At 55.8% G+C, this 23,931-nt stretch overlaps 1 protein-coding gene across 7 annotated transcripts; it reads right to left on the bottom strand.

Annotated features, from left to right (window-relative positions):
* Positions 1 to 673: 673 nt before the first annotated feature.
* Positions 674 to 8,905, bottom strand: LOC138069155 (uncharacterized). Of its 7 annotated transcripts, none has more exons than XM_068959922.1 (7): positions 6,025 to 8,905; positions 4,078 to 5,347; positions 2,826 to 2,947; positions 2,624 to 2,719; positions 1,993 to 2,113; positions 1,642 to 1,728; positions 674 to 909 (listed from the first exon to the last, which is right to left on the bottom strand). In XM_068959922.1, the coding sequence occupies exons 2-7, from the start codon at positions 4,511 to 4,513 to the stop codon at positions 770 to 772; spliced, it is 1,002 nt and encodes a 333-aa protein (XP_068816023.1). In that variant the 5' UTR covers positions 4,514 to 5,347; positions 6,025 to 8,905; the 3' UTR covers positions 674 to 769. The 7 variants fall into 7 exon arrangements, with proteins under 7 accessions (XP_068816023.1, XP_068816021.1, XP_068816024.1 ...); XM_068959920.1 differs by having other exon boundaries at positions 4,078 to 4,486; positions 6,025 to 6,669; XM_068959923.1 differs by having other exon boundaries at positions 1,993 to 2,088; positions 4,078 to 4,486; positions 6,025 to 6,669.
* Between the last annotated feature and the right edge of the window lie 15,026 nt (positions 8,906 to 23,931).

Genomic DNA, 23,931 nt, shown 5'->3' with positions numbered 1-23,931 from the left:
GTGCCGTTCTGGATCTCATGCTCACGGAGGAGGCCTTGAAATCACAACTCAAACGAGCCCGAGAGCTCAGAAACCAGAAGGCAAACACTGAGATCACGGACTACGCAATCAAAAAATAAAAATTCACCATCTATTTGGTGTGTGTAATCCGAGAGAGGAGACCAGACGCTCTGCCTAGCTGCTTTGGGGCAGGGCTAGGCTATTTCATCGCTGGAGCCCGGGGGTGCTGGCTTGGATACTCACCTTCGCTCACCCTTTGGGGAACAGCGAAACAAGGAGGCCCTTCCCAGCTCAGCTGATCTCGGCCAGCGAAGCTGCTGGCTCCGCTTGGCCACACGGGGTACGGCACTGACCCCGTGCGCTCTTAAGCTCTTCTTTCCTCTCTTTCTGCCACACTGGTGTTTGCCGGGGGGGTCTCAGATGCTGCAGGACTTTGCAGCGCTCATGGCAGGAGCAGGGGAGCCTTGAGGACACCTCTGGGCTCCAGATGCCTCCCCTGGTCCCCAAGGGCTGGCCCAGAGCTCCAGCCTGCCTCACCTCTCCTCCGTTCCCAGCAAGCTTCATCCTGCACCGTCTTTCCTCTCCCGCCTGCTTACAGGGCAGCCTGAGTGCTAACGAACCCAGGCGCCCTGCACCGGTGCAAATGGCTCTGGACAGAGGTGCACGGGGGGAACCTCGCTCCAGGGACTTTATTCTGCTTTGTTTCTCTTCTATCCATAAGCAAGGAAAGATCATGGAAGCAGGACCAGCGTCTGCTGGGAGCAGGTTCTCAATCTCCACTTTCCTTCAGAAGCTGCTTCCTGCAACTCCGCCGGCAGGGCCTGTTCTGCAGCCGGTCACCGGCGCGGGGCTCAGGGACCACGTCCGCGGCTTTTCCGACGAGAAAATCCTGTTCTCCGTCTCCGATGCCTGTGATAAAGGGCAAGAAGAGGGAGAGTGAAGGGGCTGCGGAGCTGCGCTCGCGCCGAGCCGCAGAGGGAGGTTCGAAGCAGCGGTAACTCGCTGCCTGGAGGAGTCTTCCCCTGTCCACGGGGGGCGCGGGGAGACACTCCAGCCAGAACCATTACATATATTTATGCATTAAATGTTATATGTTTATGCATTTATATCTATCACTCCAAACACCCCCAAGGAAAAGATAAGACACTGAAGAATTAGAGCCACAGCCAACTTCTCTCATTCCTTGCATGTCCGCCCTGCTGCCTCGCTCGGTGCTGCTCGCCCAGCCCGGAGCCCAGGCCCTGCGGCAGACCGCAGCAGCGGCAGTGGCGCACGCCGCCCTGCTCCCGCTGCTCGGAGAGGAGCGGCGACGCTCTCGCGCGCGCCCTCGTGTCTCGTCGCAGAGCCTCCGGCGCCTGTGCCCTGGCCGCACCGGGCACCGGAGGGGACGCTGAGCAGAAGCGTCCCTCCGCTTCCGGCAGCGCACAGGGTGCTCGGCGAAACGGCGGCACGGGAACCGAGCGGGGTGGACGCGTGCAGCTGGGCCGGCGTTTCAGCCTCCGTCCTTCTGCCATCCCAGGGCACCCAGAGTCACAGACCCGCTCATCGCTCCTCTGCCACTTAGTTACTTAGAGATAAAGGCTGTGCAGCGACCAAAGCCGTGCCAGTGGGCTTGGACCCGGGGAAGGACGTGACACAAACCGCCTCCTGCTTGGTCCGAGCGCTGGGTCTGGTACCGCCGCAGCTGGGCCACCCTCCGGGGCGCTTGCAGACGCGCAGGGCCTTTCCCTGGGGGGAAATGGGAGAGCCCGTTCCCTGCACTGCCAGAGGCCGGCTGCACAGGCAGCTCTTTCGCCTTCTTAGACCGGGTTTAGCACATTTTTGTGGGGCCCTGAGACCTGCCCCACACAATGAGGAAAGGAGAGGTTGGGCCACGGACAGGAAGGGGCACCCAGGGCGTCCCGCGGGCCCTCAGCTCTGCCGCTGCCCAGCCCGGCGGCCCTGGGCACCTCTCTTCACCCTGCTTTTAGGAGAAACTGTACCGGCACGTACCTCCTCTTGCCTCTTCTTTTTGTTGCACCTCTGGGCGCCGTGGGAGTTTTCTCGCCGCCTCGCATCCCGCGCCCCAGCAGGGGCAGAGCGTGGTATCTAGCCCATCCTCGAGGAAGAGAAACTGAGGCACAGCCGCCGCGGGCAGGCCGGGAGGCTCTCGCCCCTCTTCTGGCCCAGAAACGCCCCCCGCCGCGCCGCCCGGTGCCTCCCGCCTCCCACCGCCGCCCCAGCTGCCACGGGGGGAATAAACCTGCCGGGGTGCGGGACGAGAGGCTGCATGAACAGGCAGCTTTTCCATGAGAGCGCTTGTACGCGAGGCTGCCTGCCAAGGGGAAAATCAGGCAGAAAAATATACGGTGGGGAGCTCAGAGTGAGCTTTAGGAGTCTGACAGAGGGAGCCGAAAGCCAAGCCACAGTCGAAAAAGGCAACGAATAAAATCCTTGTGGCTCAGCAGTGAAAGGAAAGCAGCAGTTACAACGGGGAAAACGTACGTCGTAACAAAGGAGGACTAGAGAGCGATAGTTGCTGTATAGAAGACGCGAAATGTTAAAAATGCACCAAGGGAGAGAAAAATGCCAGGGAAAATCCATGACCGGAAGGGCTAAAGCAATAAGGAGTTTTAAAAATTACATTTGTGTTGTTGTAGACAAATGCTTGATGACGATGGCAAATTGTTAAGGATGATGCATAGCAGGCGGGCGCACGCAGCAAATATTTCTGTTTGGCCTGTGGAAATGAGCAGGCAGCTATATTTGTCTCATGCCGGGCTGCTGAAGGGCGCTCCAGCTCGTTAATGATGTGCCTGTATTAAACATCATCTGCCAGGACTAACCGTTTCGCAAAGGGTAGGCCAGGGCGCCGTGGCGGAGGGGCCGGGCGGGTGGCCGGGCTCGGGCGCGGGCGGCTGCCCGCGTCGACCCCGACAAATACAGGCTGCTCCGCCGGGCGTTAATCCTGGACAAGGCAAAGGAAAAGCTGACGTGAGATTTAATTAATAAAGAATTAAAGGATAGAAATGTAATTAGCGCCGGTCCGCATGGTGTCGTGGAAAATACATCTGGCCAAACAAACCCGGTTTGGGGCTTTGAGGAGACCGGGAGTTTGGTTAGCAGAGGCAGCTGCCGGGGGGAGCCGCGCGCTTGGCGAGGCCCTGGCTCGGGCTGCGTGATACCGTCCAAAAAGGAGCAGGGCGCCGGGTTAGCAAAGGGCACGTGAACGTCCCTGGGCCTGCCCAGTTACCAGTACAAACCAGTTTGCCAGCTCTGGCGAGGCTGCTGGTGGCCGGGGCTCCCCCAGGGCAGCCCCGTCTCCGTGCAGCTTCCGAGGGCGGCTCTGCAGGGCACCTGCCGGTCTAATCCGCTCCGGCAGTCCTTAAATAAAACTCTCGCTCAAAGGCTGAATTTGTCCCGTATTAATTAAGGCAGAAGAAGAATCCCCTCGGCTTTCTTGCCCGCGTGCCGCGCTGCTGACAGCGCCGGAGTGGCGAAGCAGCCTCCTCTGCCAGGCCTAGCAGGAGTTATGTTTGCTGTCACTCTTGATTACGCGCGATCCTAAATTATCTCCACCCGGCTCCTGCTCTTTGCACAATCAGACAGCTAGCTCTTTCCCCTCTTTCTGGCTTTTTTTTTTAATGGCCCCTTGTTATTTTCACTTTTTTTTTTTTTTTTTGCTTTAGTTTAATCAGTAGATCCTTGCAGGTATTTTTTGGAGGTGAATTTCAGGCTGGTGGAGACCACCGCGTGCCTGGGTGCCCGGGAGCGCCAAGCTGCCCAGGAACAGGCGTTGCGCCGCAGGGCGCCGCAGGCACAGAGCCGACGTGCGCTGAACCCGGGACGAGGCCGGCAGGCGTCGTCGCCCTGCTCCTCCGTGGCAGGGTGGACGGTTTGCCCAGGGACCTGCCCCACGCCAAGGGGGCAACGCTCTTGCTCTCGCCCCGTCCGCCCCAGCCTCCCGGTGCCGTTCGGCCGGAGCCATCCCACCGATCGCGGTGGCCGCGGCAGCACCAGCCGCCTGGAAACGGTACCCAAGCTGCTGGGTACTTTCTCAGACAGACATTTTTGCCTGTTTCTTGCGTTCCCACTTACCCCAGGCAGTTAGGAGCAAATGCCCAGCGGTTTTACCCACCGCGGGAGAGCTCCTCGGCTGAGCCGCCAGCGAGGGCGCCTGCTGCCAAAGCCTCCCGCGCGAGAGAGGCTGCGAGGCCCCAAGAGCAGTCCGGGAAGAGCAGGGGCTTCTTGCAGACGCTTTTTCGGCGCTTCCTTTAAATCTACCACAGCCCTCCCCAAGCGTGGAAGCTATTTCTGGCGTGTTGTACATCGCTTTCGCGCCTGAGGATGAATTATCTTTACAAGAAAAGACAGAGACATGCTCCACGCGTCGGGTCCGGCGCAGCTGGCGCGCGGCCCGCGGCGGGGCAGCGCCGGACGAGGGTGCCCGGAGATGCCCCTCGGCTTGGCCAGGCTGTACAAAGTCACCGTACCGGCGGGCGAGAGGCTGGAAGGGAAAGCAAGAGAGACACATCGGCTACGCAAACGCGCGCAAGCGTGGCACGGAGGAAGACGGGGCCCTTCAGCCTTCGCACAGGTCCCGGCGTCCCCCCCACTTTCGGGAGGCTGTGGGGGCACCATCGCCCCCCGAGCCCGGCTGGGGCCCCCGCGAGGGCCTGTCCCCGCGCGGCCGTGCCCTGCTCTCGGGGGGCCGCGTCCCGCGATTCAGAGCGCAAAGGTAGAGCTGCGACATTTTATCTGCGCTTCAGGGATCGGCCCGTTTCGGCTTCATTGAAATTCCACGTCCTCATGGTGTCTCCCGACACTGTATCATTTACAATGCCCCTGAGGCAAATACAATGAGTCATTATTATTAGTTAATGAAGCATCCAAGCACTAAACCCACAGTCTGCCAGATGGATAAAGAGCTCAGACTGAATCCGATTTAGCATGCATCTCTTTGGCTCTGCCTCCCGACGGCAGAGCGGCCGCCCGACGCGCTCCCGCCGCCGCCGCAGCGGAGCGGCAGCCCGAGCCGGCAGGCACCGGGGCGCAGAGGGCTCGTGGCGCAACCCGCCGCCCGCTGCAGGCCCGTTCAAATCGTGGGGGATTTGGCCTTGTGTTCTCTTGGGGTTTATGGATTCATTTTGCAACAATGCACCGCGAACGGTCCCTCCGTCCAGCGCCTGCTTGGAGCCGGCTGGGCAGGGGCAGGGGGAGGCGCCAAGGACACGAAACATCCTTGGTCTGCGGCGCGAATAGCGCAGGATCTCTCCGGCTGTATCTGCCTTCCCAGATGGATAAATATTTGATGACGAATTACTGTGAAGATAATCCACTTAATCCTTTGCCGTGTCTCCAGGTTTCACTGTAATTAAAGTGTGATTAATTTTCTAAAGAAAAGCTAAAAACCCATGCCGCTCCCCACCCCCCGCACCCCCTGCACCCAAGGGGCCGGCCGAGCCCGGTGACAAGGGACGGGGACCGGTCGAGACAACTGACAGCGGCTGAATGCAGACGAGAGTGGTCCCCGCTGCAGCCCTCCCGCCTGGAGCCAGGACGCGGGAGCCAGATGCACCTCCTCACCCTCCGCTGGCCTCCCCCAGCCCCTCGCCCAAGTTGTCCCCTTGTCCCCTGCCCGGAGCTGTGCCGGTCCCTCGCCTGGCTTCAGGACTGGGGTCCGCACGGCTGCGAGGTGCCGACCCCGCCGGTGCTCCTCTGCACCCATCCGAGTGGCAGGGCGGACACCCACCCGGTACAAGTTCGGCCCTTTGACCATCACCCTTTTCTTAGACATAAACTTTTATTCTAGCGGCTTTTGGCAGTTGCCTGTGGAGGGGTGTAGCCGATGAGGGGCACGCGGGGCAGTGAGTGCCGGCCTCGCCGCTGCCTTCCCACCCCGATCGTTTCCATCACCTTGCCCCTCTCGGAGCACCAGATCCAGGGTTTGACTCAGTTTATCAAAAATAGAGAGTGAGGGGAGGTGTGAAAGCTAGTTAAGGAAAAAAAAGAAAGAAAGACAGAAAGAAAGAAAAGCCAACCAACCTGACTAATGCAATCCGCATCCTCCTCCGCCTCCCCCGGAGATCCTGGAGCCGGGGAGAGGAGGAACCTGGCTCGAGTCGGGGAGGCGTTTCCGAGCCGAGCGGTCCCCGAGGGCAGCGGGGCTGGCGTGTCCGGCGCGGGTGCCCCCAGGAGCTCCCGGCGGCCGCAGGGCTGGTGGCAGCTCCGGCCAGCACACGCCGAGGCGAGCCGAGGGCCGGTTATGCCACAGCCTCGCTGGGAAGAGAAGGATTTGTGCCCGTTCCCAGGGTATCCAAGGTGACGCGGTGTCAGCCTGACCCAGATAACGCCGGCGGATCCGGCTGCGGGAGCGCCGGTGCTTCTCGCTGTCCGGCCCCGGCAGAGCCGCCCGACCCCTTTGGCGCGGGGCGAAGCGGGGAGAAGCCCCCAGCGGGAGCGGGGTGACCCCCCTCCGCAAGGGGAGCAGGAGTGAGGGAAAGACGGGGGAGGAAGGGAACGCGCGAGCAGAAGAGCGAGCAGGAGGAGGGGACGGGAACCACCAGGCAAGAGAGTGAGCAGGAGCAAAAGCCGGCGTGCCGCCTTGCCCCGGATCCGCGCGCGGGCGCCGCCGGCTGCGTGCTGCAGGGCTTTGCTAGGAGGAGCCCCGCAGCGCTCGGGAAGGGGTCGGGCAGGACGGGGTCCTCAGCGAACGCCAGGAGGGAAGGCCCAGGCACGGGAAGGCTCCTGCGAGACCAGCTGGGGAAAAGGGGTGGCACGGGGAGCTGGGAAGGGGAGAAATCTTAGGCAGGAGCCCTGTCTTTTGGCTGTGCCAAACTTTTCAGCGTGGCCTTCTCCTGTAAGGCTGCAGTAGCAGCTCTCTGAGGAGCTCCTCGGTGTCCAGCAGCAGCACGCATGAATGCTGGGACACACAGAAACATGAGGCCCACGTCATGCACATGCACTCGCACGGCCACTGTCCTCATGCGCTGCTGCCGTGGAGGACGAGCGGAGCAGAGGACAGAGGCAGCCCCGGCTGCTGGCACTTAAATATTACACGTCCCTCGAGGCAGAGCAGCTTTCTTGGCTGATGCTCTCCTGAGCCCTCCAGGCCGAGAGCACAGACCTCGCCGCTTTGCTCAGGCGCATGCGAGTTTGCAGCGGTTTGCAAGTAACCGGGAGCGAGAAATCTTTCATTTCCTTAAGCAGATGTTTCAGTAGTTTTCCTGGGAAGGAGAGGCCTGGACTGTCTTCCCTGGGCCCCTTTGAGAGCATCCCTCTCATCCCACCCTCTGGGTGTCTATCTCCCCGAGGAGCAGCCCGTGGTGCTGCCGCGCAGCAGGAGTGCTCGCCCAGCGCTGCCCAGAGCCCAGCCCCAGCCCCACCGCCGCTGGGGGACTGCTAGCGCCGCGCTGCACCGTGGCACGGCTGAACTTCGCTGCCCTCTTCCCCAAGGCAGAGGGAGCAGCCCAGCTTCCACCACGCTGTAATCCTTCAAAGCCTCCAGCATTTTGAGCCATTAATTTGTTCAGCTGCTTTGGCCTGGCTGGGACGGTCCACGCCACGACTCTTGCTGCTTTCTGCCTTGCTTTGGCTATTAGCATTTTCTCTGGCCTGGCATCACCACCTAACTGTCCTCAGGGACTTTCCCAAGACCGCAGCCAGGGGTTGCCTGGCTTCCTTTAGCCTGGGGTTGGCAGCTAGCAGGGTGCCCTGAAGAGTTCCCAACTGCAGCACGTGCTGAAAGGAAAAAGCCGAGCAGCCGGGGTGGAAACTGCAGGCGACTGCTGGTGGGAGCCGTCCTTGCCTGGGGTCGTGGCAGCCCCTCATGTACACACCGCCCCCACCTTCACCCCAGGAAAGCTGCACCGTTCGTGGCCGCCAGGCGTAGAGGAAGCCCATCCTGGAGCCTGCTAAATCAGAGGAATATTAATTTGCTTTGCCCGGATCTAACAAGGCTATGAATCTTGGCTAATTAACCTTGTGCCTTTACTGTACCACTCCAGGGGGGCCTTTCCTTGCTGTTTGTCCCGGAATAGCTATGTCTTCAAGTTCAACCTATTAAGAGAGGCTCGGGACCATGCATTATAGAGCAAACCCCACCTGAATGTAAGGAGCATGGGAGAACCGCAAAGAGCTGTGCCGATGGGATAGCTCAGCCCAGGTTCAGCTCTAAGTGCGCAGATGAAGTTGCATTATTCACAGTATTGGGTTTTCCTATTGAATCCCAGTAGCTGCTCAAGGCCTTTAATATGCACAAAGCAGCAAGCAGAGCAGGCTGAGCTGCAGGCTCTGACGGATGTTGCTTGGCACACGTTGCTCCTCTCCCCTCTCCGTTTGGCCACGTGAGTTTTTGAGCAGCCAGACTTCACTAAGGAAGGACGAGATCAGCCCGGGAAGTGGAGTTCTCCAATGCACAGCTCCGCCAGCCAGTCAGCCAGCTTCTCTACTTCTGTCCATCATTAAATTAAAAATGAGCTTTCCTGCTTGATCCACTGAGCTGGAGGAGGGAAGCCCAACCACCCACCCAGCTTCAACGGCTGCATGTCCATGACATCGCCGCATGTCATGGCTGGGCGTCTGCACAGCTGGAGCTAATCCAGGTGGAAGGCACCCATGTTCAGATCTGGATCCCTTCCTGCAGCCAGCACGTGTGCATGGAAGTGCAAATTCGTGGAAGTGGGGGAGCCAGTTTGTGAAGGCTGCCAAAGCGTCAAGGGAAAAAGAGTTGCACTGGTGAAGGACAGACGTCAGCTCCACTGCTGCGAGGAATCACACGGCGGCAGCAGCCCTCGGTGGGGGGGACCCCGCCTGCGCGTCCGGCAGCTGATGCGCAGCTCTCTGGGTATGTGCTGCTGCAAGCGAATGGGGTGATGCTGCTGCCTGAGAGTCATGAGTTTTGCCAATAAAATACCATCAGCTTTTGTATCACAAGGTCCAAGATTTTCATTAAATTATAATGTAAGGATTAAAACTCACGGCACTTTCCTAGTTTTTCTCTTGCTGGTATTCAGGTTACCCAGGCAATGCAGTCTGCAAGGTACGAGCGCTCTGCTCCTCAGCGTTTCTTTGCTTTTGTTGTACCTCAGGGTACCCTGAGGAAGGGAAGAAAGAGTTGCTTTCATAAGCCTTCCTCCCTTCCTCTCTCCTCCTCTTCCGCCCCATTGAATTTAGATTCCCAGCTCAAGCAGAACCAGGAAAAGAAACTCCCACGATCATTGCCAGCTGAGCACACTCTTTCCACCCAGCAGCAGCAAAGAATGGTATTTTAAGGGTACCCGTTGGGCTTTCTGTATTTCTGTCTATCCTTACAGGAAGCACAAAGCTTCAAATGACAATTGCAACAATTTTCCTTTTTCTGCTTCTCCGCCCCAGAGCAGTGGGTGTCAGCCAGCCCAGCACCTCTGCTGCCAGAGGCCCTGCTCTGCTTTATGCCACCAGAGTAGAGGGCACTTCTTGGTTTTTTCATTCTGTGTTTACCTTACAGCTAAGGGTGGCACTGAGTCAAGGTTCAAATCCGGATCGTGCTTCCCTAAGGCTTGATGCGGCTGGATACACCCTGTATTTCTGCATTTAGTGTGTGAAAGAGGAGCTCAGGACAGGTGTGGGAACCCTAGTTTCTCCCCAGGAGCGGAGCCGCACGGTCAGTGCTGACAGCTGCACGTCAGACGTGAGCTGAAGTGGACCTGGCTCTGCCAGCTGCCTTTGGATTTGGTTCAGGTCCATCCGGACTGAACAGGCCAGGCCAGGACACCGACACTGGTTCAGAGCATGGCCTGGCCAGAGAGCTCCTGGGCGAAGAGCAGCTGCTGAAGCCCAGACCAGGGTGATGAACTGTGATACGTGTCCTGCTGAAGACAGCATCCTGCTCCCATCTCCTCTCGCCCTGAAATTTATCTTGCACAACAGGCCAAGGGCGAAATCCTGGCTGTGGTGAAACTCCAGATTCAGCAGAGATTTCATTCCCCTCCATCTGCCCCAGCAGCTAGAAGAGCTGTGTTGCTAAAGGCCAGATTAAAAGTAGTTGATAACAGTTGCTATCTACCATGACCAGCAGCTCCAAAAGCCTTTCAGCAGCAGGAAAAACCCCAAAGGCCTTTCCACATCCTGGTGCCGTGCTCCTCGTTGGCAGTGACACATGGAGAGCAGGCTGAGCTTTCCCAGCCTGTCCTCTCCAGCACACGTGCGCAGGGCTGGGAGCCACCAGCGTGCACAGAGATCCCGAGAAGAGCCGGACCCAGGCGCTCCGCTCGCCAGCATCCAGGGCCATCCTTTACCAGCTCCAGAGCCGTGCGGCAGCCGGCAACGATCCCGCTGCGGATCGGGTGCAGGAGCTACCTCAGCGCGGGTTCACCTGACTCCACTCTGGCAGCTAAGTTCTGTATTTATTTCATTTGGAAACGTCACCTTAATGGGCACTTAACATTATGCTTAAGTGACAAGGAATTACACATTTTATTTAAGAGGAGAAACAAGGAACAGTTTAATTCCCTATAGACTAATGGTGCACTTCATCTCACAGACAGCCAATTAAACATTTAATCAGCACAATAGCCAGTTAAGTATTGTATATGGGCCTAAATACAACCCAATACATTTCCACGCTACATTAAACTGAAGCTTGTAGGCACTTGTCTCCCCAGCATCAGACACGACAGCTAGGTCGATGCTGCCTTCAAAAGCAGATTCTATTTATTTTCCATCACATTAAGTAGGCATCATTTCTAGTCTGTCCCAACCAAGTATATTAACTCTTCAGCAGAACTGTATGAATAATCTGCATCAAATTGTGGATTAGGTGAAGATTGCTTCTTTCCTGCTCAGCAAGTTTCTGTGAGCTGACTGCAAATTTCTGTGAATAATTTCTTTTTGGATGGCATCCTGGGACTCTGGCAGCGACTGGAGAGCCTTTGCGCTTGGTGCTCCTTGGACACTTAAGATGAGACGATCCCTGCCCAGAAGATTTAACAATTAATGGCACAAGCCAGAGAGAAGGGGGAAAGAAAAGCATTCTGACTCTCCTCATTTAATAGAGAGGCCTGAAGGCAAAAAAAGAGATTAAAAATCAGGTTTTCAGACACATTTTAAGTCACACATGTCTGATTTCAGTGGGTGAGATACCCAAGTGCCTGTGATGACCTGTGATACGGCTTGGCCAAGATTACCTGGGGAGACGGTGGCAAAGCAGCGAATTAAACCCTTCGCCACTCCCAGAGCAGGACCCAAACCTACCCGGCTGCTCTTGCTCTCGTGGGTCCTTTCCTCGCGTGGTTGGCCGAGGCGATGAGACCTGATTTTCGCATGCGTCACCACTCCGTGGCCACGTGTAAGTGCCTGATGCCTGCCACGAGCTCGCCCCAAGAAACCGCAGCTCCCGTTGAGTCCGGCCTCGGCGCGGCTCAGGGCTGGACATGGGAGCTGAAATGGCCGGGCGCCTTCCCCGGAGACATGTGCTGGGCAAAACTGCCCCCAAAAACTATGGGAAAAGTAAGGCAACAGGAGAAGCAGTGCGGCAGAGCCGCTCCGAAGCGGGTGAAGCAGTCGCAGGATCAGAGCCGCTGGCCGGGAGCTGAGCTGGCTCCCTCATGCCCGCGAGCTCCGCGGCCTCAGCGCGAGCGATGACGGATGCACTGAAAGAGAAAGACGGGAGACCTCCATGGTCTCTCCTCTGTGCAGACACTGGTTTTCTTGATTAATATTTAAAATAAGACAAAGTGGTGGTGGGAGAAAGGCAGGGAGCAAAGTGCTGCAGACTTTCCTCTATCCATTTTGGCCTTCAGATTCCCTGGCACTTTATTTCCTTCCGTCCGGATGATGATGAAGGGGGGTTTGATTTCCCCCGGGGCCAGCAGCAGCGGTGGCTCTTGGTGGCCGAACCCAGGCAGCGCTCGCCGGCACTCCCGCTCCGGCCAGCCCGCCTGCTCCGGGGCCACGGCAGCGTCGCTCACCTGCAACAGCGCGTGGGAGCCGAAACCTAGATCGACCGTCCTTAGGGGAAAGAGGAAGAACAGGTTTCCTGAGACCGGAGAGGCGGCCTGAGAGAGGCGGCATGGGAAGGGGCTGGAAAGCAATAACAGCAAGCAGGAAGGACTAAAAGCGCAGAGGAGTGAAGCTGGAGGCACCTTTCCAGCTCTCCTTCCACTTTCTTCCATTACGGGAAATTTCCCTGGGAAATCCGGTTTCAAACACGCCGCCGAGGGGCCTGGGACGGCCTCGCGAGCAAGCGCCCCGTCGCCCCGCAGCAGCCTCGTCCCAGCGCTCCGGCTCCCGCGGCAGGTCCCGGGGGCGCCTGCACGTGGCAGCGTCGCCCGTTGGCAACGGCCCTCTCCCGGCCCCAGCGCTGCACAGAAAACTGCCGGTCTCAGGAACAGGCTTTAAATAAGGACAATAATCCCTGGCATGCAACAACAGCTTTCTCAGGAAAAAGAAAACGGACTCACTTAGAGGTAAACGGTGAACTTAAAAATGAAAGCATCAAATGGAGCATCCTAAAATCTGGTCGTGGCGGCTATGTGCGTGGCTGGGCTGCGTGGCTCGCGCGGGCGCAAGGTGCCCGCGTGCAGGGCACCCTCGGCTCGGGGCCCCGGCCCGCCGGGGACGCGCGGTCCCGCAGCAGCCGCCCTCTTCGGTGCAGCCGGGGCTGGGTGGGAGCGAGGAGCTGTGCGCAGGGCAGGCGGCGAGGGGCAGCGGCCCCCAGGGCCCCGGGGCAGCCGAGGCATCGGGCGCTACATCGTCTAGCGCCGGTAATACACACAACACCCTGCGCACGGCCGTATCCAGTGCAATGTACAGGGAGACAAACATTTACGCCGTTTTCTTACTGTCAAGGAGAAATATTCATTCCACGGGTGTCCTATTTCGGAGCTGATTTCTATTCAGCTTTCTTCCAGTCCCCTCTTCACTTCCCGAGCTCTCATCGACTCAGTTATAACCGTAAGAATGAATCTATTTACGGTGCATTGTTGCAAAATGAATCAATAAACCCGAAGAAAACACAAGGCCAAATCCTCAACAATTTGAACGGGCGGCTTTGTGTTGCCTGCAGCGGGTGTTGGGTCGTGCGTCACCCCTGCATTTATCAGGTAAGTGCTGTTCGGAAATGTACGGTTCATTCCCAGTACAAAAAGTTAAGCTTGATGGAGGGGACAGTTGATTTTCTTTTCTGGCTTTGACGTGACTTCAGACATGAGTCAAAACTCTTTTCTCAGTCGCCCTGATGCAAGCCGTGGTGACCGGCGCTGCTAAAGTAACACGAGGAATATGAGCCACTCTTTGTAGAGATCGACTACTCCTGGAAAATGTATCTTTGCTTAATTTCAAGACAAGTGCATAATATAGCACGCGTTTAGATACAATACCTAAACACAGCGCAGGCTGACCCCAAAGAGGATATTGTGTTAGACGGCATCTTTCCTACTCAATGTATTTCCAGTGCTCTACAAAATACAGAACTGGGAGAATCCAGCCAGGGTGAACCAGGTGTCAACTATCATGTACAAAGACAGAGTTCCCGGGCATCAGGGACCATTTAACTAGAAGGGCACCGGGGTAAATGCTGCAAAATGTCACTGTAAAAACAAAAGCTTTTGAAGGTTTTTGAGCAATGCTTCAGATAGTTAGAGACCATGAAAGGGTGATGTGTAGAGAAAGATCAAAACATGGGAGGGACACCATTTTTGTGTTAAATTCTGTATATCTTGGAATAGTTTCTGCAGAAATCTATTACATTACGTAAAGGTTTGGCACTTCACATTTCTACAAGTCTTGTCTGTATCAAGTTATCCCCCAGCCCTTTCCTAATGTAAGCTCTTCAGTGGGAATCTAAATATCCACCCGAGCCAGATGCTGAGACTGAAATTCTCCTTGAGTGTGAGCCGCAGCCCTGCTCTGAGCATTACCAGCTGGATGCGCTGAAATGAAAGAAGTGGTAGCGAGAAAAAGTGATGGGAGCTACAAGTCTGCACGCAAGTAGATGCAATCAGACTGCCGTGCCAACTGCTGGATCTCGTGTAGTGATGCCGCTAGAGCTGATGAGCTCTAACCCAGAAGCCCAGTCCCAAAGGGCGGATTTCTAGAGCGGTCCATGCAAGAAGTGACCATGTTTAAGTGACCAGCTCTGGGCCTCCTCCCAGAGACACTATTTTGAAAGGCAATGCTTTTAAAACAGCCATGAAGCCAAGCCTACCTTTCCAGCATCAGCACTGCTCAGAAGTTCCCCTCCCAACTACCTCTGGATGAAAAACAGCTATTTCTGGGAGAGGGGGTGAGATCTACTTTCATCCACAGGAATCAAAACCTAATTTTCCTTGAAAAACGTGAAAATTGACCACAGAGTATTTCCCCAGGTGCTCAGCAGCAGAAAGAGGGAAGTATGGAAATGCGATGGCTGGGTGTTCGCTGGTAACAGATGAGCAGACTGGGTGTCCCAGCACCACCCTGGCCCCACGACCAGCGATGGCTGAGCAGGTTAGCGCTTCCCGATGACCTGTGGTGGCCAATAAAGGCTATGATAACTGGCTTCATGGTCTCACGGTGCTTTAATCTAACACGCATTATTTCATCCTTGGCCAGGCTATGAGCGTGCTTCTGTCACTTACATCATTACAGCTGAAGGGCAGTAAGTCTTTAAGCCACGTTAATGCCCTCAGTTATATGCCCATAGCCTTAACTGTAACCTGAACTTCATTAAAGGTAAATTTTGGTCCTAGACAGGGGAGCAACAGAGCCAGGAATCTGCCTCCAAATACCCCCAGCCACCGCTATCTGCTTCCGGCAATAAATCTCCTCCCAATAGGAAACAACATGCAAGTGCTAGGGGTGATTTCCGCTTTTATCTCTCTGTTGTGTTTAGTTCAACCTCTGCAACAGCTGCCAGACATCATAAATCACCAAGCAAAATCCTGGGGCTCGGGATCACTGTTGTGTAAACCAAATATCTTCCAGATTTTGTAGCACCTGATGCAAGTTATAAACTGTTGGTTGCCGGGTTCTTCCTTCTCTCTTCCATTTAATTCCTAGCCCCATGTCTCTGCTACACCTCGTCCGCTATATATCTCCTGCTTACTGTTATTTCTTTTCCCCCTTTGTTTTCATAATTCTTTTATTGTGGATTCTTGTAAAAACAGCTGCTCTAGCTGGTTAAAAAAAAAAAAAAAAGAGAATATCTGGAAACAGATGCTCTGGCATTGCTTCGGCTGTAATCTGCTAGATTTATCATTCCTCTCCAGTTCAATATTGATTCAGAATAAAGCAACTCAAAACACACTGGCAGCTCACAGCTTTTTGCAGTCTTCCTCTATCTTTCTTCTTCTCTGCTGTAACATTTCTTTTCTCTTCATCCAAACAACTGAAAATGTGCAGAGGCACAAAACAATGAGAGCTGATGAGGGACACCCGAGTGTCTGCCGAGCAGAAGGTTAATGTCTGGGAAAGCTCAAAAGAAGGTTGTCAGCTGCTTTTTTTATTCTTCTAATCTATTTTCTCCTGTTCAGCGTTTGCTCCCTCCTCGCCGCATCCCCCGTTAAGTGGCTCCCCGGTGTTTCACGGGACTGACAAAGCCGCCGTGGCTCCTGTCACTCACGCGGAGGCACCGGCAGCCCGGCCGCCTGGGGACGAGGTGCGGGACCTGCCACAGGTGGCTTTTGTGGAGGTCCCGCTGCTGCAATCTCTTTTTTCGCACGAGATAGATAGTGCACTTCGGAGACCAGCCCCGTGGCCAGGCACCAGCGCTCCTGGTTCGCAGCCCCCGTCTGCCCTTGAATTGCTCTTTAGGGGTTAGGGAGTCTCTTAACGGCATGCCAAAATGGAAAGAATAGCATTTCCCTTTGGTAAAGTGCCTTGTGATCCCTCAAAGAAAGGCAAGAGAAAGCTGTTAGGATATTTATTTCTGGGTGTATTTCTGTCTACAAATATAAGCCTATTTAGCAGGCACGCACTAAATATTCAGCTTACATCATCCGCCCGCGAGCTCAGGCACCAGGAGTCCCTGAAGCCTGCCTGTCTGTGGCCCCAGGGCCGGTGCCTCTCTCAGCTGTACCGTTTATTTGCCGGCACATAGATTTTTTCTGACTTACTCCGGTGCAGATGAGACTGCATCAGGCGGGCTGTAGCCTAAGTGCAACGCAGAAGGCTTGTTTGGAGCGTAAAAGATGAATCTGATCTTTCTAACATCTCTCCGCGCATCACACCTCTCTCTTACCTCTCTATTTCTTTCAGGGCTATTTGGTGTGAATGCTTGGGAACTATTTATGCCTGGCTCTTCCTTTCCAGCCCAGCACACCCATCTCTTGCCTGTGACAACAGCTCTGCCAGCCCTGCCTGTTCTCGCTTCCCGGCAGAGCTCTTATTCGGGTACCATAAATTAGTGTATTGATTTATTCTTCAGCGTGGGCTCTTTTTAGCTGGTGAAAGCGCAGGTCTTCTGCAGTTCTCACCCCCTGCCCGGACACGGTGCGGCAGCGCGCTGCGAGGCAGAGGGGTCTCCGGCCCCCCCGCCTCCGAGGAGCTGCAGCGGAAGGGCAGCCCGACGCCCTGCAGCCACGCGTCCCTGCGCTTCCCTCAAGCCAGCCGCTTAGAGGCACAGTTCAGGAAGGTGACGCACAGGATCGGTCCTACGATAGGGGCAGAAACATTTCTTCCTAGTGAAGCTACACTGCTGCGGGGCGTTTAATCCGCGGAAAGAAGCTCTGGCCCTGCCAGCCGACAGCCCGACCGTCCGTCTCCGTTCGGTAGACGGTTCGCTGACTCCCCAGGGGCTCCCACGCGCGGCGCCTGGAGGAGTGAAACCTCTCCAGTGTTCGTTGCTGGTTTGCAGCCCCGCGGGGCACACGGAGGAAGAGCGACAGCAAAATAACTGAGCGTTTCCCGCGAAGCACCTCGGGGTGCAGAGGGGGCCGCGGGTCTTGAGCGCGCCGGCTGCCTCCCCGCCGCGGTGCTGCCGGCGATGCCTCCCTGGACGTGCGGCTCTGTCTTCAGTTCTCAGCACCAGAGGGGGGTCGTGCAGCTGCAGGGCACCACGCTGGCCTTGCCGCCCCCTCCTCCGCCTAGCAGCGGTCCCGGGATTGAGCCCGTTCCCGGCTGGCCAGGCTCGGGGTCGCGCAGTGCAGCCGCACAGGAGCGGTGGTTGTCACCCGGCTTCGCGGCAAACCCTGCTGCTCGCCACGGTCGGGGAAGGGAGCTCGGTGCAGCAGGAGAGACGGCGAAAGCAACACTGAAGCTCCATATAAATGAGATTGCGATAAATTAGACTGTGAAAGAAGGGAGGAATCCGCCAAGTTTTCAGGAGCGGGGTCAAGGATCGTCTGGGGAAAAGCAGAGAGCAATAAGGAAAGTCAGCGGCACTGGGCTGGGGCACGTTTGTGCATCTCACAACACTCCGATGCAGGTCAAGCGCTGCAACGCATGGTGCCCGGGGGAGGCGCGGAGCAGAGCCGCGCTCCTCGGCTGCCGGCGCGCTGCAGGCCCCCGGACACAAACCTGACCCCGGATCTTTGCACAACAGGGGCCGGGGGGGTCCTGTCTGAACAGGCTGCTTTCGGAGCTGGGAGGAGGGCGAGCTGGCAGGAAGCAGGGCAGTTTGCAGTATGAAGCCACCAAGCAAAGGAAGGCCCATGACCAGCCTGAGGTTTGTCATAACGTCCTTAAAATCTGTCTGTGCAAAATGATCCCGTTTTAACAAACTGGCAATCTGCAAGGGAAAAAAAAATGTTCTGTTGAAGCATTTCCAGTCAGCTCTGTGATCACCATATTTTTCTTTCAAGAAATAATGCATTTGCAGAGACACACGCCCCGTGCGGTCTTCCCCAGGAGGCCTCTCTCTGGCTCCTCTCTCCCACCCGACTAATTTCCAGCATTATTCCACGCCGCGCTTCATCAGCGTTGCTCTGGCGGTTATTTGCTCCGATAACTGGCGTTTCCAGCCAGAGGCCGCATGGGAGCCTGCCTGCAGGGAGCGGGCAGCGCTTCTTACCCGGTCTCTGGTGCACCAAGTGCACCTGCGGGGAAGAGAGCTGATTCTGCCCACCCCAAGAAAGGGACCCTGTCCCAAGGACAGCCGGCCAGGGCAGGGGCTGCTAATACACAGCAACAATCCTCCTGCTAGGAATTGACAGCCAGATGCAGAACTATCTAGTGTTGTCCTAATTTGATTATTTGCCAGTTGCCTTCACGGTGCTGGAGGGCGATGTTTTCAGAAGCAGCCAGGACGCATACACGAGTTTGTGGCAGAGATTCAGTAGTCTCATTGCATATAGCCCATTAAACAGTTGTGAGGCTCTGACGCATCTCTTTAACTATATTTGCAATTGCACTGTTCTTTCTCAGCTAGTCTTTATTTATTCGTGTATGCATGGGAGGGAAGGGGGAGTTGGTCACGCTGCAAGAGGTGGTGGCTGGAAAAATAGTCCATATAAATCCACAGGGCAGTCCACGTTCCTGCAATCCCTGCACAAGGAGCTGGAGAACGCAGCTTCACAGCTGAGACCATCTCCTCTCGGGAGCTGGAAACACTCACCATGTGCTTGTGAAGTCCTGCTTCATCAGCTGTGGATAAAACACCTTGGAGGGGAAGAAAACCCCTCAGCTCTCCGGCTCTGCTCTGGGCTGGAGCAAGCATTGCCAGGGCTCCGCCGGGAGCTGGCTGGGACCTGAGGCAGCGCTCAAATACAGAGAAATTGGGGCAACTCGTTTCCCCTCTCAGACAGCCCAACAGCAAAGCGAGACACCTTCCCGTGATTTGCCCGGGCTCCTCCCTCACTCCTCCAGGCTGAAATTCAGGAGTCCCAGAACTGACAACTTTTCCCAGTTTCCAAAGAACTGAGCAGATAACTACCAGATGTGCAGCCAGGCGTACTGCGGCCCAGCAGACTGCAAACTTTGCAAAGAATGCGTCCCGTCTCCCTGTCCTTTACTAATAGCGGGGAACCCCAGAAACCACCTCCTCGGACCCAGACCTGCTGTGATCTTGACCGCACAGCTTCTGCGGAGGAACATTTGTGCTGCCTCACGGTGGTACTGGCACAGCTCAGTCCCAGGTCTCCCAGGAAGGATGAATTTTTCTGACTCCTCTGACGCTTTCCGGTGTGGTTCCCAGGTGGGAGAGATTGGGGGACCCTATAGGAAGAGCTTTTTCTTGGAAGATACCGCTGCGGTTACTGTTATTTTCACACTTGCAGAAGCTGTCAGTTATCTTTCATGCTGTTATGTTCTCTGGGAATAAGGCAGAAATGTCTGCACAGCACCTAGCAAAATGGGCTCGAGTCTCACCCTTGGGGTCCTTTGGGCTGCTGAATTGCAGTTTACCAGCACAGCAACAGAGATGTGATATGACAACCATAACCTGGGATGTCTCTGGGTTTGCCCTGCAAACTCACCTTCCCAGATCGGAGCCGCTTCCGTCTGCAAAGCTCACTTTCAGAAAGAGAGAGTTTAGCTCCAGGCTGCAGCACGACCTTCCTGTCAGATACCCAGAGCTTGGACTTTGAAAGCAGCAGCACACAGTCAGTGGCAGAAAAGCTGATGAAGATCCTCAGAGTGATGTGGTATGCAAACTAAAAGCCCAAGAGCAAGTGCCAGCCTGGTGTTAATAGCAGAAGGGTCAGGGAGGGCTGATATATCCGTGCCCTGCTGTGCCTTTGCCGTTCTGCTGTGTCCACACAGTCCAGCGAGCTGCTGAGGGACCCGCGAATCTTCCTCTCCCCGCTCCCAGGAGAGGGGCAGGCGGCACGTGGCGCCTCCCCACGCTCACGGCTCCAGAGATGTGCATCGCTCTTGTTCTGAAGCTGCCGAACACGCTGCAGCAGCCCCAGCCTGGATCTCGGGAAGTGATGTGGAAGGGTCTTTTTAATTTCAGGTTTGGAAATGGCATCTGCCTGAGGGCACTTGCTTGCATGGAAATGTTGACACATGTCCTCCCACACGCACTCCTCTCCTACCTAAGGGCATGAGCGGGTGCTGTGGAAGAGGCTGTGCACACCCCTAACCTGCTATTTAAGCAACCACGGTACAGTACAAGCCAAGTTTAGCTTCCCAGGCTCCTTCGTGATTTCCAGCCCATCCCTGGGAGCCAGCCCGCCTCCCTGGCCACCAGGGCTCTGTCCCAGCAGGGACTGTCCCCTCTGGTGGCAGTGGCTGTTTGTACACAGCCCCAGCTCCAGAGGTTTCACAGCCTTCGTGCCTCCCTCTTTCTGAGCACTGAGTCTCACAGGAGGCCAAAATGCAACAAAGCAACCAAACCTGGGAGCGTTTGAAAGCAGCAGCTGGGTCAGGGCTTGTCCAGCCCCTGCCAGAGCCCGATCCTCCAAAGGCAGCGTCTGGACAAGGCTGTGCACCTCCGTCCTCCCTTCATACTCGCCCCAGCTCAAAACTAATTGCTTCCAAGCTCTTCTCCTTGCAGGAAGAGCCTGGAGAGCACGTGCTGGTTGCCAGCACTGAAAGCTTGTCACAGTGAGCTTTCCCGACAGTCCCAGGTAAATCTCTGCTTCTCACGCACGCAGCCACTTAAGTTTGCTCTTCAAGGCCCCAAGAGACTCCTGTCCACCTGGGTTGCTGTTTTAGAGAGGCTCGCTCGGGCTCCTGCAAGCTCCCTGCCTGCTCACAAACCAGCTTGGCAAGGCCACGGAGGGAGACGGGAAGCGTGGGCAGCAGCCGGGCTCACCACTACGTGCCTATCCTGGGTGTGCAGGGAAGAGGAATCACTCCCAGACACAAGGCTGAGGAGAGGTTTGGAGCAGATACCTGGGTGCAGGAGAGCCTTTTGGTACACTAGCACCAGGAGTCTTGGCAATAGTGCCAAGGCTCTCTGAGGCCAGAAGATATGGCCCGTGATATTGACAGAGAGAATGAGGGCAGCCCTCGTGCCACTGAGTGGGAGAAAGGAAACAAGAGGGTATCTAAGCTTTATGGTATGAGTTGATCTCTAAAAGATAAAGGAATGGGAAGTGTGCCAAGTGGGTGAGCAGCTCCATCACTGATGACTACGTGGTCTCACACAGCAGCCTGGGCATGTGAAGATTGCTTGGTTCAGCTGCCTGAAGATATGGAGGGCAATGTCTTTGAGGCCCAGGCCAGTGAAGTACAGTAGAAGAGCTGGCATGACCTGATAGAAATCACTGCTGCTGCAGACCTGCTTCCACATCATGCCGGTCTGAACAGGGAGCTCCAAACTGCGCAGTCTCCAACTACGTAGCCACGGGTCACCACCACAACGCTGGCAAGGACTTGCCCTTCCTGTCTCCTCTTTCCATCCTACCGGCATTTGCCTTGCTTTTCTTCTTCTCAAATACAGTGGGTTTTCTGCCTTTCTTTTCAGGATAGAAAATAAAGGAGAAAGGGCCTGGCTCTCTTCTGGCTCTTGAACACAAGAGCCCTTAGAGAGGACCTATTTTAAGAAAGAAGAGCCTTCCCCCCACTGGAAAAATGGCTCAGCAAGGGCAGGCTCAGTGCCGTGCCCTCCAGTCAGGCACTTGAAACAACTGCTAGCAGCCACTTCAGCCGCCAAATGCTTCTCCGACTGCAGCAGAAATCAATGTGTGCAAGATGTGCTCCAACAGTAATCACAGAGAAGGCGGGGAGATGTGCGTCCCGAGGAGAAGTGCCTGCCATACCCACCGCCACACAGTCACTGCTTAGGGTGGCTCCCCCAGTGGCTCCTTCTCCCTGGGGCGGGCACCAAAAGAGCTACATGCAAGGGCACATGCTGGGTGGCTCAGACCTCCTCTGATGCTGAACATCTGATGTTTTAAGTCCACAGGCCCAAAGAGGCAGACGGTTCCCATGAAAAGAGCTTGACCAGCTCCCCTCGCAGCTGGCAGTCTCTTCTTTTCAGTATGTAAGATCTTCAAGCTTACTTTACATCTGATCCAAAGCCAGGGCAGGATGCGGTAGAGGTCATTTGGTGTCTCTTGCTCTGTGCTTAGGTCCAAGCACGTGTTCCTGGGACACCGTCTCACCAGGCCTTGGAAGGTCCCAGTGTTTTCACTCCAGCAACCTTGCCTGGTAGGTCATTCCCAGCATTTATGATCCTCCACTTGGAAAGGTACTTCTTGACGTCTGTTCTGAATTTGATTCTCCTCTGTTTCCACTTTATAGCCCTCGCTCCTCTTCCCTCGGTGGGGCTGAGTGCAGTAACTCAAGATGACATTATCTGCATTGTTTAAGGTTTTATGTGCTTCACTTAAATTTTCTCTTAATCAGCCTTCTTATTTTTCCCCTTTCTCCTAGCTGTCTTCAGCATTAGATATTTTAGCGCTGGGTCAAGCATCTTTGTCCTTCTTTCCCCTTTCTAGAAGGTTATTTTTTAATGGTGTTAGCAGAGTTTATCACACTTAGCAAAGACTCAAACAGCGCTTCTCTCACCCCAGAGCGCATCCAGCGAGCGGGAAGAACAGCAGACCTCACCTTTAGGTTCACCTCAGTCATGTGCAAACTAGTCATGAACAGTTGCTCATCTCCCTCGATACTCAGCTCTACCTTGCTTCTCACACATGCATTGGAGAATCTGCCTTAGAGTCCTCCTTGTTAAAAACGTGTGAGCCTGTTGCAAGCATATTTTGAAAGCCAGTACTCGTTTCAAGCACTAGCATCTGCTATGGGAAACAGGACAAGAATCAAAAAAGGAAGACTGAAGACGAAGATGATCAAGGCTGCCGCAATTATTGGACAGTGAGCTTCCAAATCCCTTGAGAAGCACAGAAAATATTGCCCTGAAAAGTCACGGTATTCTCAAAGAAGCGGAAGCCAGGGAGCTTGGGGGCATCTTTACTGCAGTCTGGCTCGCTGGCTCTGCCAAACTTGGAATCGGTCCGATTCATTGCAGCATCGCTGAATTCAGAGCAGAGGGAACAGGCAAGGCTCATTGCCTATTCCAGGCAGAAAGACTGCAACAACAGTTGCGGTTTTCATTTTTTTAATAAAGTTACCGGAGTAGATGGCCACGAAAAACCCTCTTTCCTCATTTCCAAACTGAGCTGCGCTGCTAATTATACACAAACTGTCAGGGCTGCTTTGAGAAAACAGCACTGGAGCTAAACCAGCCTGACACGCTTTTAGGCAAGGACAGCTTTGCCTGGAGAAGCGGAGCCCTGGCTGACAGCAAAAGCCCAGCAGGCAGCAGGGAGCGCAGGGCAGGGGCCGCTCGGTGCCGTGTTTCTGTTCTGAGCTCTGCCGCTGAGGCTGCGCCTTGTGCAGCTGCGCCCTTGCATGAGTCTCTGGGTCCCACCGCCGAGGAGATGTCCCTGCCGAGAGCCACTGCAGCAGCCGCCCGTGCTTGCAAAGCGTGGCAAGGCCCTTTCCTACTCTTTTCCAAACCAATTTCCAAATCGGTTTCCAAACCGATTATGTCCCTGCCTGTGGTGTAGCCTGTCCCAGAGGTAGGCAGTGGATTCGGGTTATTTTTGGAAAAAAAAGCATGTTCCCATGTAAAGCCAATCTCTCACTGGGTTCGTGCAACCGTTTGCGACACGTGGGAAGGAGGAGGCTCGTGTCCCCCTGGCTTAGCGCTCCGCTCTGGTATTCACCCTCCCGGCAAGCTGTCGCCACGTCTCCCTCCAGGCCTGTGCTCGAACCTAGACATAAGCAATTCCCCCTGCCTCAGGGGACAGGGGAAATTATCTAGCTAATTTAAGGCCTGGGGAGTTACAAGAGTGTTACGCTCTCTTCCAGCAGCTCGGTTGCTTTTGCATCTCTGCAGGCTGCAGACGATCCCGGCCTCTCCTTTCGCTCTGCATCGGGCTAAAGACACGAGAGCCGGCGCCAGCGCGGCTGGGAAGGAAGCCGCCGCGCACCCTTCGCTCCGGCCAGCGCCCGGCCGCCCCGCTGGGCTCCGCCGCGGGCGCCGCTCGCTTCCGCCGGCGCCTCCCGTGCCGCCCCCAAAGTCAACGCGGGCAGATTTCCCTGTTGACCGCGGGGGTTTTGTTCGCTCAGGTGGATCCACAGGGAACAGCAGCATTTTTATTT

The sequence above is a fragment of the Struthio camelus genome, chromosome 13 (genome assembly GCF_040807025.1).
Source record: "Struthio camelus isolate bStrCam1 chromosome 13, bStrCam1.hap1, whole genome shotgun sequence".
NCBI classification, from domain to species: Eukaryota; Metazoa; Chordata; class Aves; order Struthioniformes; family Struthionidae; genus Struthio; species Struthio camelus.
Note: the sequence above shows the minus strand (reverse complement) of the source record. Positions and strands in the feature narration are given on the sequence as shown.